General features: G+C 35.0%; 1 protein-coding gene and 1 long non-coding RNA gene across 2 annotated transcripts in view; one reads left to right on the top strand and one right to left on the bottom strand.

Moving 5' to 3' along the window:
• Positions 1–16416, bottom strand: part of TRDN (triadin) — a 403209-nt gene that overhangs the window by 39010 nt on the left and 347783 nt on the right. Inside the window, exons 25-32 of the mRNA XM_040474537.1 lie at positions 14674–14700; positions 14154–14183; positions 12632–12703; positions 8877–8906; positions 6981–7028; positions 5098–5145; positions 3519–3536; positions 1240–1284 (exon numbers count right to left, since the gene is read on the bottom strand). Coding sequence (XP_040330471.1) covers positions 1240–1284; positions 3519–3536; positions 5098–5145; positions 6981–7028; positions 8877–8906; positions 12632–12703; positions 14154–14183; positions 14674–14700 — 318 coding nt within the window. The remainder of the gene's footprint in view (positions 1–1239; positions 1285–3518; positions 3537–5097; positions 5146–6980; positions 7029–8876; positions 8907–12631; positions 12704–14153; positions 14184–14673; positions 14701–16416) is intronic.
• Positions 1467–16416, top strand: part of LOC121030001 (uncharacterized) — a 70370-nt gene continuing 55420 nt past the window's right edge. The window contains exon 1 of the long non-coding RNA XR_005790021.1: positions 1467–1573. This is a non-coding gene — a long non-coding RNA (uncharacterized LOC121030001). The remainder of the gene's footprint in view (positions 1574–16416) is intronic.

The following is a 16416-nucleotide window of genomic DNA, read 5'->3' on the forward strand; positions in this document are numbered from 1 at the left end:
TATATATATATATATATATATATATATATATATATATAATTTTGTATCATTATAGAAATCTTGTTAGACAACCTAAACATACCAAACAGAGATTAGTTAACTATACAACTATCTAATAGAATACTATTATTTTCAAAATACATTCAAATTTTCAAATTTGAAATGTAAAATTCATTTCAAATTTAAAATTTCAAAATTTGAATTAATTTTTACATTTCAAATTCAAATTTTCAAAATACATTCTTAAATAGAAAAATCTGGGACATGGTAACTTATAGAGTATGTCATAATTTGTGTAAAAAAATAAAAGTGGGGATATATATTTTATGTAAGCATGTATAAGCATATATATGTATATTATGTGTATATGCTATGTATGTATGTTGCTAGAAGGAGACAATAAGAAATAACAGTCATTACCTATTGGATATTTTGGAATAGGAACTGGTAGAATAGGGAAAAAGAGGAGAAGGAGGTATATTTTCACAATTAGTCTCCTATAGTGTATGCCTTCGTGTTTGAACCATGCCAACTATTATAGTTTTAAAATTTGAGTAGTATTTTTTTAAATATTAAGCTAGCAATTATATATTTTATATTTAAGAAAATATATCAAGCTGAAATTCATGATTAGTTTTCAGTAAAATGTAATTTGTGCAATTTGGCAAGTTATTTTACAATACTATCAGCAGTGAATTGACTTAATCAGTATGACACATGACATTGATTTTGGCAACAGTGAAAGGTGCTTGTGAATCATGAAATCAAATACTATTTTGTTAATAGTGCTGTATTATAACCATAAGAGACTCTTAACTATAGAGAACAAGCTGAGGGCTACTGGAGGGGAGGTGGACAGGGAGTGGACTAAATGAGTGATGGGTATTAAGGAGGGCATTTCTTGGGATGAGCATTGGATGTTATATGTAAGTGATGAATCACCAAATTCTAATCCTGAAACCAATATTACACTATATGTTACATAACTAGAATTAAAAAAAAAAAACGTGAAACCAAATATACTGCTGTATTATAACAGTATGTTTGGCAATCCTATACATACTGGTTATAATACTCAGCAAAATGTATGATTGTCAGCTTATCTATATCAGATAAACTAGATTTTGCTGCAAAACCACAAGACTAAAAATCACCAGGACAAAATGAAAACAGTTGTAGGCTTTGTTTTAATTTTTAAATTTAATACAAAGAGGCAATTAAGACAGAATGTAAAAACACCTGTTTTTATAGATGGAGATTCTTTTTCTTGATGTTCAGCTTTTTCTAGAAAAAGAAATTAAAAATTAATTGGCAATCTGTGGATTATTTGTGTAGAAAGCATTTCTTATTTATGTGTTTACAAGTGGGAAGCATGCCCTCAAAGTCATTTGCACGCTGGAACTCAGAAAGCATATTGCCATAGAAACGCATTATAAACACAGTCAGGTTCATTCTCAGGGCAACCTGTAAGATACAAAGGTACTAGCCCTCTTGAGGCCACGTGGTATAGGAAGAAGAGGCTAGACTACGACAAAAGGAGAATAAAAAGAGGATTTTTCTTTCTCTGCTAAAGGTAGAGTCATTCCTTAGGGATACTTTAAAGCAGATGACATTTCTCTTTGGCATTTTACAAGCTCCCCTTTGTACCTCTCCGACTCCTTCTAGTTCCTTTCTTGCCAGATCAGAAGTAATTTGTGCTGGACATTATTTTATTGTTGAAAATTGAACCTAGACCCACCCTATGCCAGAAAGTACCACATTTTGTATTTTTGTTTTCCTGGACTTCTTTCTCTTTCCAGGTCCAGTTAGAACTCTCACAGATGAATCTGTTAATTCGAGGACATGACAAATGGAATCAAATGTGTAATTGGTATCTCTCTTAGTCCCATGAAAAATATTGGAAATAAAAAAAATAGATCTCTCTCCTTCATCAAAAGTGGAATTTCAAATGAAGCCATTATGGGTAGGATACATTGAATGGAGTTGAGGATATTTGGATCATTGCCAAGTGTTAGTTCTTTCTAATCACCTTGGGTTAGTCCTCCTGAGCTGTTACTGATGTTTATCTGTCTTTTTCTTCACTCACTCCTGAATTTGGAGATTCTAAAAGTACTACTATGTTTCCCCAACGTCATGCACCAGCAGTGAAGTATGTGGGAAGATGCGGAACCTATGTTGTCATAAGACTAAACTGGATATTTGTAAATTAGAGATTGATAGCATTTAAGAATACACTTTCATGAACTTAATTTGCATAAATGTTAATATTTTTTTTTCAACGTTTTTATTTATTTATTTATTTTTTTTATTTTTGGGACAGAGAGAGACAGAGCATGAACGGGGGAGGGGCAGAGAGAGAGGGAGACACAGAATCGGAAACAGGCTCCAGGCTCTGAGCCATCAGCCCAGTGCCCGACGCGGGGCACGAACCCATGGACCGCGAGATCGTGACCTGGCTGAAGTCGGACGCTCAACCGACTGCGCCACCCAGGCGCCCCAGCATAAATGTTAATATTAAATAAGCATGCAAAATAAAATAAAATTGAAAAGCTGATACTCAACTTCTTAAACTGTCATAATAAAGGCAACTACAAAAGTATAATGGATTACAGTAATAATAATCATAAAAATGCATATTCAAAACATATGCAACAGGTTCCAGGATGTGAATATGTTCTATTAGGCTACACATATTTGCATATTATCTCCTGAAACCACCCATATGGTCTCCTAATTGATCTCACCCAATTCATCTTTGGATGGGGTCAATCCTTTTTTTGATATAGGATCCGGAGCATATTTGAGCAACAGCCAATCATGCTTTCATTGAAGTTGTTTCATATACATGACATTCAAGGACCAAGATCAAAACTTGGAGACAATTTTGGACTTATTTACTATCTATGTGACAAGGAGCCTATTGCCCTTCTGAGCCTAATAGTCACCTATTAAACTCTCTGTCACTGTAATCTCTGTATCATTCCTGAGCAGTAAAATTAATGATCTTTTAAGTTCACACTCCTAAGAAAAGTTCATGATTTTAATAAACAAATGGTAATATGATTACAATCTCATGGATTTTGAAAAAGCAAAGTCTACCTACAATATAATTAATGCTACTTAAAACAAACAAATCAAAATCAATATGTGGTTCATAACACTGATAATTGTGTATCATTTTATTTTCCTTGGTTATTCACTGTGTGTGTTTGAAGGGTTGCCTGTTTACTCTAACTTCTTAGTGGTATTTTATAGCCTATAAGGAATCGCTCTTTTAGTATTAGTAATGGTGATACAACTTCCAGAGATCTCTTCTGGATAATTATAGCAAGGTATTAATTACTAGGGAAAGGCAAAGATGTTAAATCAAAGCTATTGCAAAACCTTATTTTGTCATCTATACAGGTAATTTAGACTTAGGCAACACCAACATTAACAATTAAAGAAAAAACAAGCAAAGTGTTAAAATTAAAATAGCCAAGCGTTAGTTTTCAGATTTCATTCTTTTCATCTCTTACTTGTTGGTTTGAGCTTGACTGTAAAGAGTGGAGAAAAGTAAATGGCATATTGATGAGTGCAAACCTTTGAAAAAATAACTTTTTAGCACCTGTGTTTATTTCTTCTTAGTTTTAGATTCTCTTCTTATATTAAGCTATTCCATTCTCTCTGAGCACTATCCTTTCACTGTCAGCAAATATATCAATTACACTGCTTTCTGAAAATTTATGACACACAGAATGTATGCAAAGTTTAAAGCAATCTCTATATTTGGCACACAAGTACATTGGGCTAGCTTCTTGATAATCTCTAAATACCCATATAACTAAATGAAATACTCATGGGGCCACATTAACACCTTAGGGGGCACATTAGAGGAACATTAGCTGAAATTATGAGCTTTGACAATGGCTGTAATAGAGTACAAAGGACATATGAGGTCATGTGTAAATGGCCTCATAAGGTTTCTTTTTTTTCCTCATGTGTTAATAGTATATAATTATATAAATAATTAGTTCTTTCCTGAATTCTATTATATTTTCCACTGAGAAACTGTATTTAAATCCTGATTATCATGATTCTTTCAGTTAAAATGAAAAAATTACTTCACAGACTTTTTCCTTTGAAATGATTTTTTTTGTAAGAAATGGGACTCTATTAACTGTCAGTTGTCCAGGTGGGTAGAATTTCGATGTTGGAATTCAATGGAAAAGATTCAATGGTTTAGGATGTCAGGTGAGATGAAGACTCCATTTTATTCATCCCTCTAGGAAAGAACTTCAGAATGAGAGATGTGTGTATGTTCCTTTTTTTCTCCTCACAGGAAATACTGAGAGATGAACTATTTTAATATTATATGCTATGGCGTGTCTGGGTGGTTCAGTCACTTAATCATCCAACTCTTGGTTTCAACTCAGGTCATGATTTCACAGTTTCATGAATTTGAGCCCGGTGTCAGGCTCTGTACTGCCAGTGTGGAACCTGCTTGGGATCCTTTCTTTTTCCCTCTCTCTGCCCCTCCCCTGCTTGTGTGCTGTCTCTGTCTCTTTCAAAATAAATAAATAAACTTAAAAATAAGTTAAAATGAAATAAGATTAAACACCTAATAGTATATGATAATCAATGTATTACTTGGATTACTTTATGAGTTATATGCAAGCTTAGATCAAGCACACTTAAAAATTAAATTATATCTCTTTAGTTTTCCACTGTTAATTTATTGAGTATATATTTTAGTGATTTATAAGAATTCAAAATTTTAAAATTTGGGGCGCCTGGGTGGCGCAGTTGGTTAAGCGTCCGACTTCAGCCAGGTCACGATCTCGCGGTCCCTGAGTTCGAGCCCCGCGTCAGGCTCTGGGCTGATGGCTCAGAGCCTGGAGCCTGTTTCTGATTCTGTGTCTCCCTCTCTCTCTGCCCCTCCCCCGTTCATGCTCTGTCTCTCTCTGTCCCAAAAATAAATAAACGTTGAAAAAAAATTAAAAAAAATTTTTTAAATTTATGGCACTGAAACTATACACTTCAGTGAAAATGTGTGTGTGTGCGTGTACCCATGTAACATAAAGCTGATACACAGAAGAAAAATATGAAATATCTTACCTGGTTTTTCTATTGTAGTAGCTTTTACCTGCTTGACAACTTTTTCTTCTGTGATAGGAAAAAATTTTAACACAAGTAGGAAATTTAAATACATTACTATAAAACAGTGACATAAGTCAACTTTGATATTTTGTATTCTCTTTGAAATAACACCAATACTGAGAAAAAGTTGGCTGTTTTTCCAAAAACACAGCAAGCTATATCTTCTATTCAAATTGGATGGAGCACAAAGAAAATGTGTGCAGCTGCAGACATCCTTTGCAACTATCCTACCAAAAAAGTTTTCCTAATTGGAATCGTCCCCTAACCTGCCAATATACACCCTATGCCTTGCCTTCACTGTATTTCACTGTATTTATCTATGCAGGGGTTGTTTTGTTTTGTTTTGTTCTGTTTTTTTTTTTTTTTAATAAAAAGCACATATACTTTTTTTAATAATTGAACTGGAACAGGAAGAAGCATTTTTTAATTTCTCTAGTGCAAAATACCTCCCTGGGAACCCAGGATTAGCCTAGGGACCCAAGGGGGTTTTTTTTTGTTTTTGTTTTGTGTGTGTGTGTGTGTGTGTGTGTGTGTGTGTGTGTGTGTTTTATCGTGCAAAGCTGGGGAAGGGCAAAGTGGTACATTTATGGGATGTCTTCTGTTCTCTATGTTTTTATAGACATAACCAAAGAGACTTGGATCGGTGTAGAGAGATTATTAAAATGATCCTATGTAAAATGAAACTTTTCAATAATTCAGCAGTGGGAATTAATCAATTAGAACGTTTCCCTGGGAAGCAGAATTTCGAATACGGATATTATCACTAAAATAAAAGAAAGGTGTGGCTGGAGGACAGTGTGCTTGCTGTATACTTGGAGACTAAACTCTCTCACTCTCTGTATTTCAGCTCAAAATGACTGACATTTGGGACAGTCAAGAAAATAGCAAGATTTTATCATTCATTAAATAAGGAGGTTCTAAGGTTATGTTATGTCAATATAGATGGTTATTCTTGGTTCCTCACACTACAGCTCTGCTTTTTCTACTCCTATAGCTTCTTTGTTGGTGTGTCATGTATTTTAAAGCATGAGCAAATGAAAGCAAATGGACTCAAACCCATTGTAAACAGTTTTCCTGAAGTAAAAATTTTAGAAGTATAAGGAAAATGTTTCCTAAAATATGCTTACAGAAAGTATGCTTTTACCTTATTAAAGATTCTGGCCTAACCACATTTACAACTTCGGGTAAACAATTCAGCCTGGAATGAAGGACAATAACTGAGGCTTGGGACTGCCTCAAAATTAAAGTCATATTTAATTAGCGTAAATGAAAACTTAAAAGTTTTTAGTCTTAAATAAAAAACAATTAATACATTTGTTTTGGTAAATTCTGTATCTCGCTTTCTGAGCAGAACACACTGGCTTACCTCTACTTTCTCCAAAATGGAAGATCAGGGTTGGAAAAAAAGAAAGTGAGGCAAAGACGGAGGAAGGAAGGAGAGGAAACAGGGAGAAATGTTGATTTCCTTTTCTTGGGGGTTTTGAAATGTAAGATGTCATATTTGAACGAGCCGTTCTGAATTGTACGTTTCCCAAGGACATCTTGTCCCATGCAGAACAGAAGTAAACCATGGAGCCCATTCACCTCAGAGCTGGAGGTGACGATCTTACTCAGTTAAGTATTTGATGAGAAGGGATAGACTGTGTAGTTACTGTTACACGTCAAGTCCTCAGTTCAAAAAATATGGTGGAGATGACTAAAATTGGAGATGTTCTAGAAGTTGGGTGACTTAAGACTTGAATCGTCCCTAAAAACTTTAGATTTGACATGAGACTCTTCATTCTGCTGAAACCAGAACATGGAGAGACAATTTTATACTATAGACACCACCTGCAAAATACCTGGTTTACCATGAGAAACAGTCTTTTCCGGTTTTGCTCTGTCTTGTTCTGAAAATAATAAAAATAAAATCTTTTCAGATGTTTAGAAGCTTTATAAATTAACATACGGTGATTTTCTTCTCTGTTCCATAGGCCAGTGACTTGTTTAGCAGAAAATAACAGACACATGTCGGAAATATGTCCACACAGAAAAAAACTGTTTCTAAGTTTTCATGTCATTTTAAGTGAAAAATTTAATGGTTTTGGTTGCATGAAAACAATATAACAAGAATTCTTATTTACATTTAAGTACTTATATTTTACAAAGGATAAGTTGTAACAAAGCATAAATACTAAAGCATAGATAGCAAACGCATATTACTGGAAATATTTAAAATTTTCTTGTCAAAATTCTATGTAAGCATTATAGATAAAATTAATACATGTCCTATGTATTTGAGTTTTTTTCAGATGAAGTTCTAAAGGAAACATTTATATATAAAAAACAGAATCAATTAAATTACCTGCAAAATTGTGTTATTTTCCAATAATAAATAAAAGTTTGAAATGGCATTGGGCCTAACTAGAAGTTTCCAATGGTTTCTGGTTTAAAAACAAAGGAAAATGCAAAATGTTTCCATCTGCTAACATTGAATTGCAGCAAAAAAAATACAGTCAAAAAAATAAATCATAAGACAGTACTTAGGCATTCATAAGCCTTGATACATTAACAATATATTATTTATAAGAGCAATTAGGATCAAGCTTCTGATCAGTTGCTAGGTAAGTTTTGGTGAGAATTAAAAGGGTAATATAGTGTTGTATGTACATTTAAACTTGGATTCTTTTTTTTTTTTAAAGTTTTTTTTTTTTAACGTTTATTTATTATTTTTGGGACAGAGAGAGACAGAGCATGAACGGGGGAGGGGCAGAGAGAGGGAGACACAGAATCGGAAACAGGCTCCAGGCTCTGAGCCATCAGCCCAGAGCCGACGCGGGGCTCGAACTCACGGACCGCGAGATCGTGACCTGGCTGAAGTCGGATGCTTAACCGACTGCGCCACCCAGGCGCCCCTAAACTTGTATTCTTGAATTTGTTGACATTGAGGAAGCTTGCTATGCAATTTTTTATAGTGAAGAAATAGCTTCCATGGAGCCTGAGGGTTTTTTTTTTTTTTAACTTGCCTCAGGTCAGTGGTTAGTTGGTACCAGAGCTAGGACTTAAACACTAAATAGCAATGTAAACTTGGAAAGGTCACTCTGGTTTTAGGTCAATGTTACCTCTTCATAAGATAATCATTAGTCTGGGACAATTTCTTAGTGGAAGCACCCAGAGTTTTGAGTTAATCCGACATGGGCAGAATCCTAGCTCCAACATTTATTAGCTGGAAAACCTTGGAAAAAAAAAATTATTTTCTGAGTGGAGTCTATTGAGCTGTTTCCACACACATTAAATATGAATAATAATTGTCATGTTCCATGTATCTCACAGCATTATAATGAAAATAAAAGTCCTAAGCTGTTCCTTAGCTCCTAACAGGTGTTTAATAAATTCTTGTCATTTTTCTCTTCAAATCCCAGTAGTCTGTGATTTTTGTCACTGCTATGTCATTGGAAATAAACCTACAAATTAAATATGATAATACTAGGGTTGAAGGACTCCCAGACATCTCTCCTGAAACCTAGAGTATCTGCTGTGGTCCATTTAAAGCCATATTCTAGGTGTTTTTGCCTACAGAATATCCCCCTTCTCAGCTAATCCAGTGATATAAAACCATACTGAGCAACAGAGTAAGAAAAACAATAAGGCTCCGGGACACCCTGTAAATCTCCATTGGTGGGTGGTAAGCCTCTTTTAGTTCTAAGATGAAGGCAATATCAGCTTTGTATCTATTTAAGAATACAAATATTTTTTACCTGGTTTTGTTTCCTTTTTTACTTGTGACTCTAAAGGGAAACAAAAAGGCAGAAATTTTAAAATCTGAAAAAATAAACTAGAGCACAAATTCATTTTTAGAAATTATTTTATTCTGTTTACCATTATTAAAAAGGCAGAATTTTACTAAAAATTATTTCAGTTTCCTGCTAGTTTGTTAGTGCTGGACTATTTTTTTAAGTTTATTTATTAAATTTGAGAGAGAGAGAGAGAGAGAGAGAGAGAAAGACAGAGAGTGAGTGTGTATGAACAGGAGAGGGGCAGAAAGAGAGGGAGAGAGAGAGAATCCCAAGCAGACTTCACATTGTCAGTGCAGAGCCTGACACAGGGCTTGACCCCGCCGACCAGGGGATCATGACCTGAGCTGAAATCAAGAGTCAGATGTTTGGGGCGCCTGGGTGGCTCAGTTGGTTTAGTGTCCAACTTTGGTCAGGTCATGATCTCACCGCTCGTGGGTTTGAGCCTCACGTCAGGCTCTGTGCTGACAGCTCAAAGCCTGGAGCCTGCTTTGGATTCTGTGTCTCCTTCTCTCTCTGCTCCTTCCCCCACTCGTGTTCTCTCTCTGTCTCTCAAAAACAAATAAATAAACATTAAAAAAAAAAAGGTCAGATGCTTAGCAAACTGAGTAACCCAGGCACCCCAGAGCTGGACTATTAAACACACAGTAGTTAATATCATGCCATGTACTTATCTGTCATTAAGTTGCTGCTACTGCTGATTGATTTCAATTCGAAAAATCTGTTTTCTCAAGATGATTATTGTGGAGTATAGTTTCAATGTCAGTATAAGGTAAATGATTTGATGGCGGAATAGGAAGAGTATCTTTGAAATATATCTAATTAAGTTCTTATGTGATTTAGAAATTTAGACAAACAGAGTTATGGTTTGAATTGTACCCCACAAAAAGATATGTTGAAGTCCTAATCTGCCATATATCAGAATGTGACCTTATTTGGAAATAGAATTGTTGCAGATATGATTGGTTAAGTTAAGATGAGGTCATACTGGAATAAGGTGGGTCCTTAATCCAATCTGACAGGTGTCCTTATAAGGAGAGGATAAGAGACACCAAAGGAGACACAGGGAGAAGAAGGCTATGTAATGGTGGAGGCAGAGCTTAGAGTGATGGATCTATAAGCCAAGGAACCAGGACTGCTCACAACATCAAAAGCTAGAAGAAACAAGGAAAGATTCTCCTCTACATGTTTCAAAGGGAACATGGCTCTGCTGAAATCTCGACTTTGGACTTCAAGCCTCTAGATCTGTGAGAGAGTAAATTTTTGTTGTTTTAAGGTATCCAGTTTGTGATACTTTATTCCAGTTACCCAGGGAAACTAATAGATTTTGGTACCAGGAGATCAGGTGCTGCTGTCACAAATACATATAAATATGAAAGTGGTTTTGGAATTGGCTGATGAGAAGAGGCTGGAAGATTTTTAAGACACTTGATTAAAAAAAAAAAAAAAAAAGCCTAGATTGCCTCGAAAAGGATATTGGCAGAAATACCAACATTAGGGTCTATTCTGCTGAGGACTTAGAATTGGTAAGAGCTAGGAAGAAGCCTTCTGATAATTTAGAAAATATGTATATCATCATCAAATACATATATCAACAAAATTTTGCTAGAAATAGGAACATTAAATGTGCTTCTGGTAAGGTCCCAGAAGGAAATGAGGAACATGCTATTGGATATACTTCAGGGGTGATCTTTAATATAAAATGGCAGACAGCTTGGCTGAATTGTGTTCCTCAGATAGAGTAAGTGAAACTGTGCCCCCTGGGGTTAATGAAGTTGAAACTAGGAGAAGGTTTAAAGTTTGTTTTTCTGAGAACGGTTTCCTTCTAGTTAGCTATTGTGTCTTTTCAGACTCCACTAACAAATACACTAGCTGTCTCCACAGAGGTCTGGACTCAAGGTCAACTTACATGATTCTCACCTATGAACAAACAAGGCTCTGAATTCCTTACCTGAGAAAACAAGCCTAAGACCCCATCCAGGTTAAAGCAGCTCTCAGAGCATGTCCATAGCCCCTTCTTCTTGTCCTAAGGTAACCTCCTGACGTCAGGGGTTGAATTTTGTCTTATTCTGGTGTTAAGTCCCCACCCCAGATTGAACATAAGATGGATGTTACATATATGTTTGCCTGGACGTCAGTTCAAGGTTGAATGAAGCAACCTTTCCTTTCCAAAGAACATCTGTGTTGGCTTTCAAGCAGTGAGCAGCCAAACTAGGGTTTAAGTAACAGAGGTAGAATTTATAAGTGAAGAACATGGTTTAGCTGAAGAAATTTCCAATTAAAGTGTGGAAGGGGCAGCCCTATTTCTCCTTGCTGCACATAATAAAATGTGAGAGAGAAGATAAATTGAGGAGTGAATTGTTAATCAAAAAGCACCAGCACTTGATGATATGGAAAATTCTCAACCTATCGAGATAGTGTGCCCTGGATACAGAGCAAAGAGAGTGGCCAGACAAACCTGCAGGTCCAATCTACCCACCTTAGCAGAAGGTAGGAACAGAGATGTAGTTATGAGGAAAGATCTGCAGAGGACACTCTTTGTCCAGTGACATGGACCCTCATGAATTGAATGCAGAACTGGTCACGTTTGTGAGAATTCTATACAAGTAAAAACAATGCTGGCCTGGACAGGAATGGACACACAGAGAAAAACAACTCTAAGAGAAGAGCCATGGATTCAAAGACCTGGGCTGACGGGAACTCCTTGAGTAGAGAGGGCACGGCTGCCAGCTGGGGGGTCTATAGAACGGCAGAGCTAGCAACCAAGCAGGCCTAGAGGACACAGTACTCAGTCAAAGAAGATATCAGATCCTGACATCTAATGGAATTTTTCCTGCTATGATTTGGATTTATTTGGGATGCATAACCCCTTCTTTTCCTTTTAGTTTTTTCCCTTTTGGAATGGGAATTTCTATCTTGGCCTGTTCCACTATTTTATTTTGGAAGCAGATAATTTGTCTTCTGTTTTCACAGATGGAGAGAAATTTTCTGCGAGAAGAATCATACCCTGGGTTTCACCCATAAATGCTTAAGATAATGAGATTTGGGACTTTGAATTGATGAATTTTGGACTTAGTTGTTGCTAAAATGGTTGTGACTTTTACGGATGTTGGAATGAGGTGAATGTATTTTGCTACATCTGAAGGAGATGCATTTTGGGGGGGGGTAAGAAGATTGGCCTTTATGGGTTGAATTGTGCTCCCCCCAAAAGATAGGCTGAAGTCCTAACCCCCAGTACCTCATAATGTGACCTTACTTGGAAATAGGATCTTTACAGGTGTAATTAGTGAAGATGTAGTTCTATGGGAGTATGGTGGCTCCTTAATCTAATATGTCTGGTGTCCTTACAAGAAGAGGAGAAAAGACAGAGATAAAGACACAAAGGAAGAAGATGCCCATGGGATGACACAGGCTCAGATTAGAATAATGCAACTTCAAGCCAAGGAACACCAAGCATTGGTCACAAACACCAGAAGCCAGGAGAAGCAAGAAAAGGTCCTTCTGGGTTCAAGAGAAGCATGGCCCTGATTACACCTTGATTTCAGACCTCTACCTTCCAGAACTGTGAGAAAATAAATTTCTGCTGTACTAAGATACTTAGTTTGTGGGATTTTATTACAGTAGCCTATAACACTAATAGTTGGCAAACATGAACAAAAGTTTCAATTGTTTCGAGAATCAGATTGCTGTGTATTCTTTATAAAAAGTCTGCTGCTTACTGTAGCCCTCAGAAATGTTCATCGGACTTGGAAGAGCGAGGGGAGCTGTTTTTCTGGCAGGATGTCTGTGTCCTAGAGTAAACAGCAAAAATAGGGGTTTTGTAATTGACTCAATTAGTCAATTGTTTCTTCTGTTGGTGGGAATGCAAACTAGTGCAGCCACTCTACAGTGTGGAGGTTCCTCAAAAAATTAAAAATAGGATTACCCTATGACCCAGCAATTGCACTAATAAGAATTTACCCAAAGGATACATGAGTGCTGATTCAAACCCCAATGTTTATAGCAGCACTATCAACAACAGCCAAATTATGGAAAGAACCCAAATGTCCACCAACTGATAAATGGATAAAGAAGATGAGCTCTCTCTGTCTCTCTGTCTCTCTATATATATATAGATATATAGATAGATCTAATATATATATATATATATATAAATATAAAATGGATATTGTATGGAATACTACTTGGCAATAAAAAAGAATGAAATCTTGCCATTTGCAACAATGTGGATGGAACTGGAGGGTATTATGGTAAGCAAAATAAGTCAGTCAGAGAAAGACAGATATCATATGATTTCACTCATATGTGGAATTTGAGAAACTTAACAGATGACCATAGGGGAAAGAAAGCAAAAATAAGATAAAAACAGAGAGGGAGGCAACCATAAGGGACTCTTAAATACAGAACAAACTGAAGTTTGATGAGGGTAAGGGGTTAGGAGGGTGAGGAAAATGGGTGATGGGCGTTGAGGAGGGTACTTGTTGGGATGAGCACTGGGTGTTGTATGAATCATGAGAATCTACTCCTGAAGCCAAGACTACATTGTATGTTAGCTAACTTGAGAATAAATTTAATTACTTACTTAATTAATTTAATTTAATAATTAATTTATTTATTATTATTTATATAATTTATAAATATATATCTATATATTTTTATATATTTATATAATATATAAATTATAAAATTTATATATTTATTTATATAATAATAAATAATAATAAATAAAATTATTTATTAATTTAATTAATTAATTAATTAAACCATATCAATTTCTCAGCACTTTCTCCATTATAAGTACAATCTTTTCTAGGAAGAGGTGGAATAGATAAATATGCTTTATGTTTGTCTTATTTTATTTTATTTTATTTTATTATTATTTTTTTTTATTTTTTAAAATTTTTTTTTTTTTTTTTTGGGACAGAGAGAGACAGAGCATGAACGGGGGAGGGGCAGAGAGAGGGAGACACAGAATCTGAAACAGGCTCCAGGCTCTGAGCTGTCAGCACAGAGCCCGACGCGCGGCTCGAACTCACAGACTGCGAGATCATGACCTGAGCCAAAGTCGGCCGCTTAACTGACTGAGCCGCCCAGGCGCCCCTGTTTGTCTTATTTTAAAGAGTTAATGAAAGATAACATTTTTGTATAATATTTGCACTAGGACACATTAGCAAAGGAGTAATACGATATTCTTTATAAATATGGAATGCAAGTATGAGTCTATATATAAAATATACATACCTGGTTTCTCTTCTTTTTTTACTTGTGGCTCTAAAAATATAGAAGATTAATAATGATGATTATACAAAGATATTTATCCTGTACTTAGACATATTTCTTTTACATATTATTCATTGTTTTTTATTCTGCCATATTAGTTTTCTTCTTTTTATGAATGCAGCAAATTGATACAAACAGACAAATAAAGGTTCCTTATTATCAATCACAGCATGAATTATTTTAAGACAGAATGAAAATGTGAACTGAGATTTTTATGAGAAGTTAACAAAAGGTATTGCTTTGTATCTTCAGTGAACAAAGGATGAGGGAAAATTTTAGCATAGCATATTCTCAGAAACACAGAGGATATTAAAAATACAAAGGATATTAGAAATACAAGGATATTAAGCACATTGTCTACACAAAGTAGTTAAGCCTTTGATTTTAAGCCAAATACTCAACTATGAAGTCAGAGGATGAGTAAAAGCATATGTTTAAGATTTGTTTCATTTATTTATTTTTTGGCATGCACATGACATACGTGGAGGCTTAGGCTTGACTTCTTTGCCTAGAAAAAGTTTAAAAATTATTAGAGAATGAGTCATTCAATTGTTATTGAATTGACCTCAAATGTGATAGAATATTACATATTTGAAAATCTAAATAAAACTACATACTCCAACTATTGTTCTTTTTTAAAATTCTACAGGATATGTAATTTACTATCCACACAAAATCACTAATTGAAAAAATTATTTTTAAGTAATGAAACTTTAATTTCATTGCACCATTAACAAATAATTTACTCAAAAATTTTGTTATCAGTGTTAACTTTTTAGTCTAATATTAAGATAGAGCACAATATAATTTTATTTTGAGAAATTACTTTTATTTAACCCTTTATTGTTGAAAATAAAAAAAATTAGACTTATTGTTTTCATTTCCATTAATACTATTAATGTTATCTGTCCTAGTATAATACATTAAAAATGACTGCTACTGAATTTGGAACTCCAAATGACTAAAAATACATTATAGGCTTTTATTGCATATTGGATCCCTAGTGTAAGGATTGACAAGTTTTCTATGAAAGATCAGGTAGTATATATTTTTGGCTTTGGGCCATATGATCTCTGCACAACTCTACAGTTCTGCTCTTGTAACACAGAAATAGACATAAATAATATGGGAATGAATAGGCATGGCTGTATTCCAATAAAACTTTATTTACAGAAAAGACTGGTAATCAATCTATAGACCATTGTCAACCTCTGCCTTATCCATAGTCAGTTTCAATTTTCTTTATTTTTTATCTCAACAAAGATTTTGACAGTAAATAACACCTACCGTAAAACACCTTCCCTTACAAATGTCATCCAGTACCTTTCCATCATTGTTCAACTCAGCTTCCTAGGAATGTCACCTTTGTTATGCTTTTTACACTTCCTGACTCCCATTTAATCATAAATTCACTAAAATCTAGCTTTTATTCCCACCATTTTGTTTATCAGGTCTCTCCGGTCACCAATCCCCCCCTTCTTGCCAGTACCAATGGATATAATTAACTAGATTGATCACTTTTTCCTTTTTAAATTCCTGTTCACTTGATTTCTGATTCGTCCACTTAAAATTACAGAAAACAGACAAAATACACAAAACACTGGCTTTACAGATATTGAACATAGAAAACAAAGGACTGATTTTTAAGTGGTGGGAAACAAATGAGGTGTGTCCTATGATTGATTCAGCTTAATGACTTAAGTGAATTATAAGGTCTTAATGCAGAATGGAGCTGAATTGAGGAGATGGAGCTGGGAGTCTGGAAAGACCAAGACAGCTAGAGATCACAGGTCAGAATCACATAAAGTAGAGCACTGCAGAGAGAATAAGAAAGAGAGAGAAAAAGAGATAAAGCAAGTTCTAGGGATTTGTGGAAGGCCCTCTTAAATCTTCAGATGAGTGCGAGCCAGCATAAGCACACAAGTAACGTACCTGAGACCAGGGCAAGAAACAATGGAAACAATACCATAGTTCTCTATAGTAAGCATTAAAGTTGGATAGTGTCAGTCTTCCAAGTTTGATATTGTACTTCAGTATTGTGTTGGCTATTGTGAGTCTTATTCCATTCCATATAAATTTTAGAGCCAGTTTGTCAACATTCACAAAATAACTTGCTAGGATTTTGATTGAAATTTCACTATTTTATAGATCAAGTTGGAAGCAACTGACATCTTAACAGTATTGAATCTTCTACTTCCCAAGCATGCACTATCTCACCATTTAT

The sequence above is a fragment of the Herpailurus yagouaroundi genome, unplaced genomic scaffold, assembly GCF_014898765.1.
Source record: "Herpailurus yagouaroundi ecotype Mexico unplaced genomic scaffold, PumYag 139, whole genome shotgun sequence".
Lineage (NCBI taxonomy): Eukaryota > Metazoa > Chordata > Mammalia > Carnivora > Felidae > Herpailurus > Herpailurus yagouaroundi.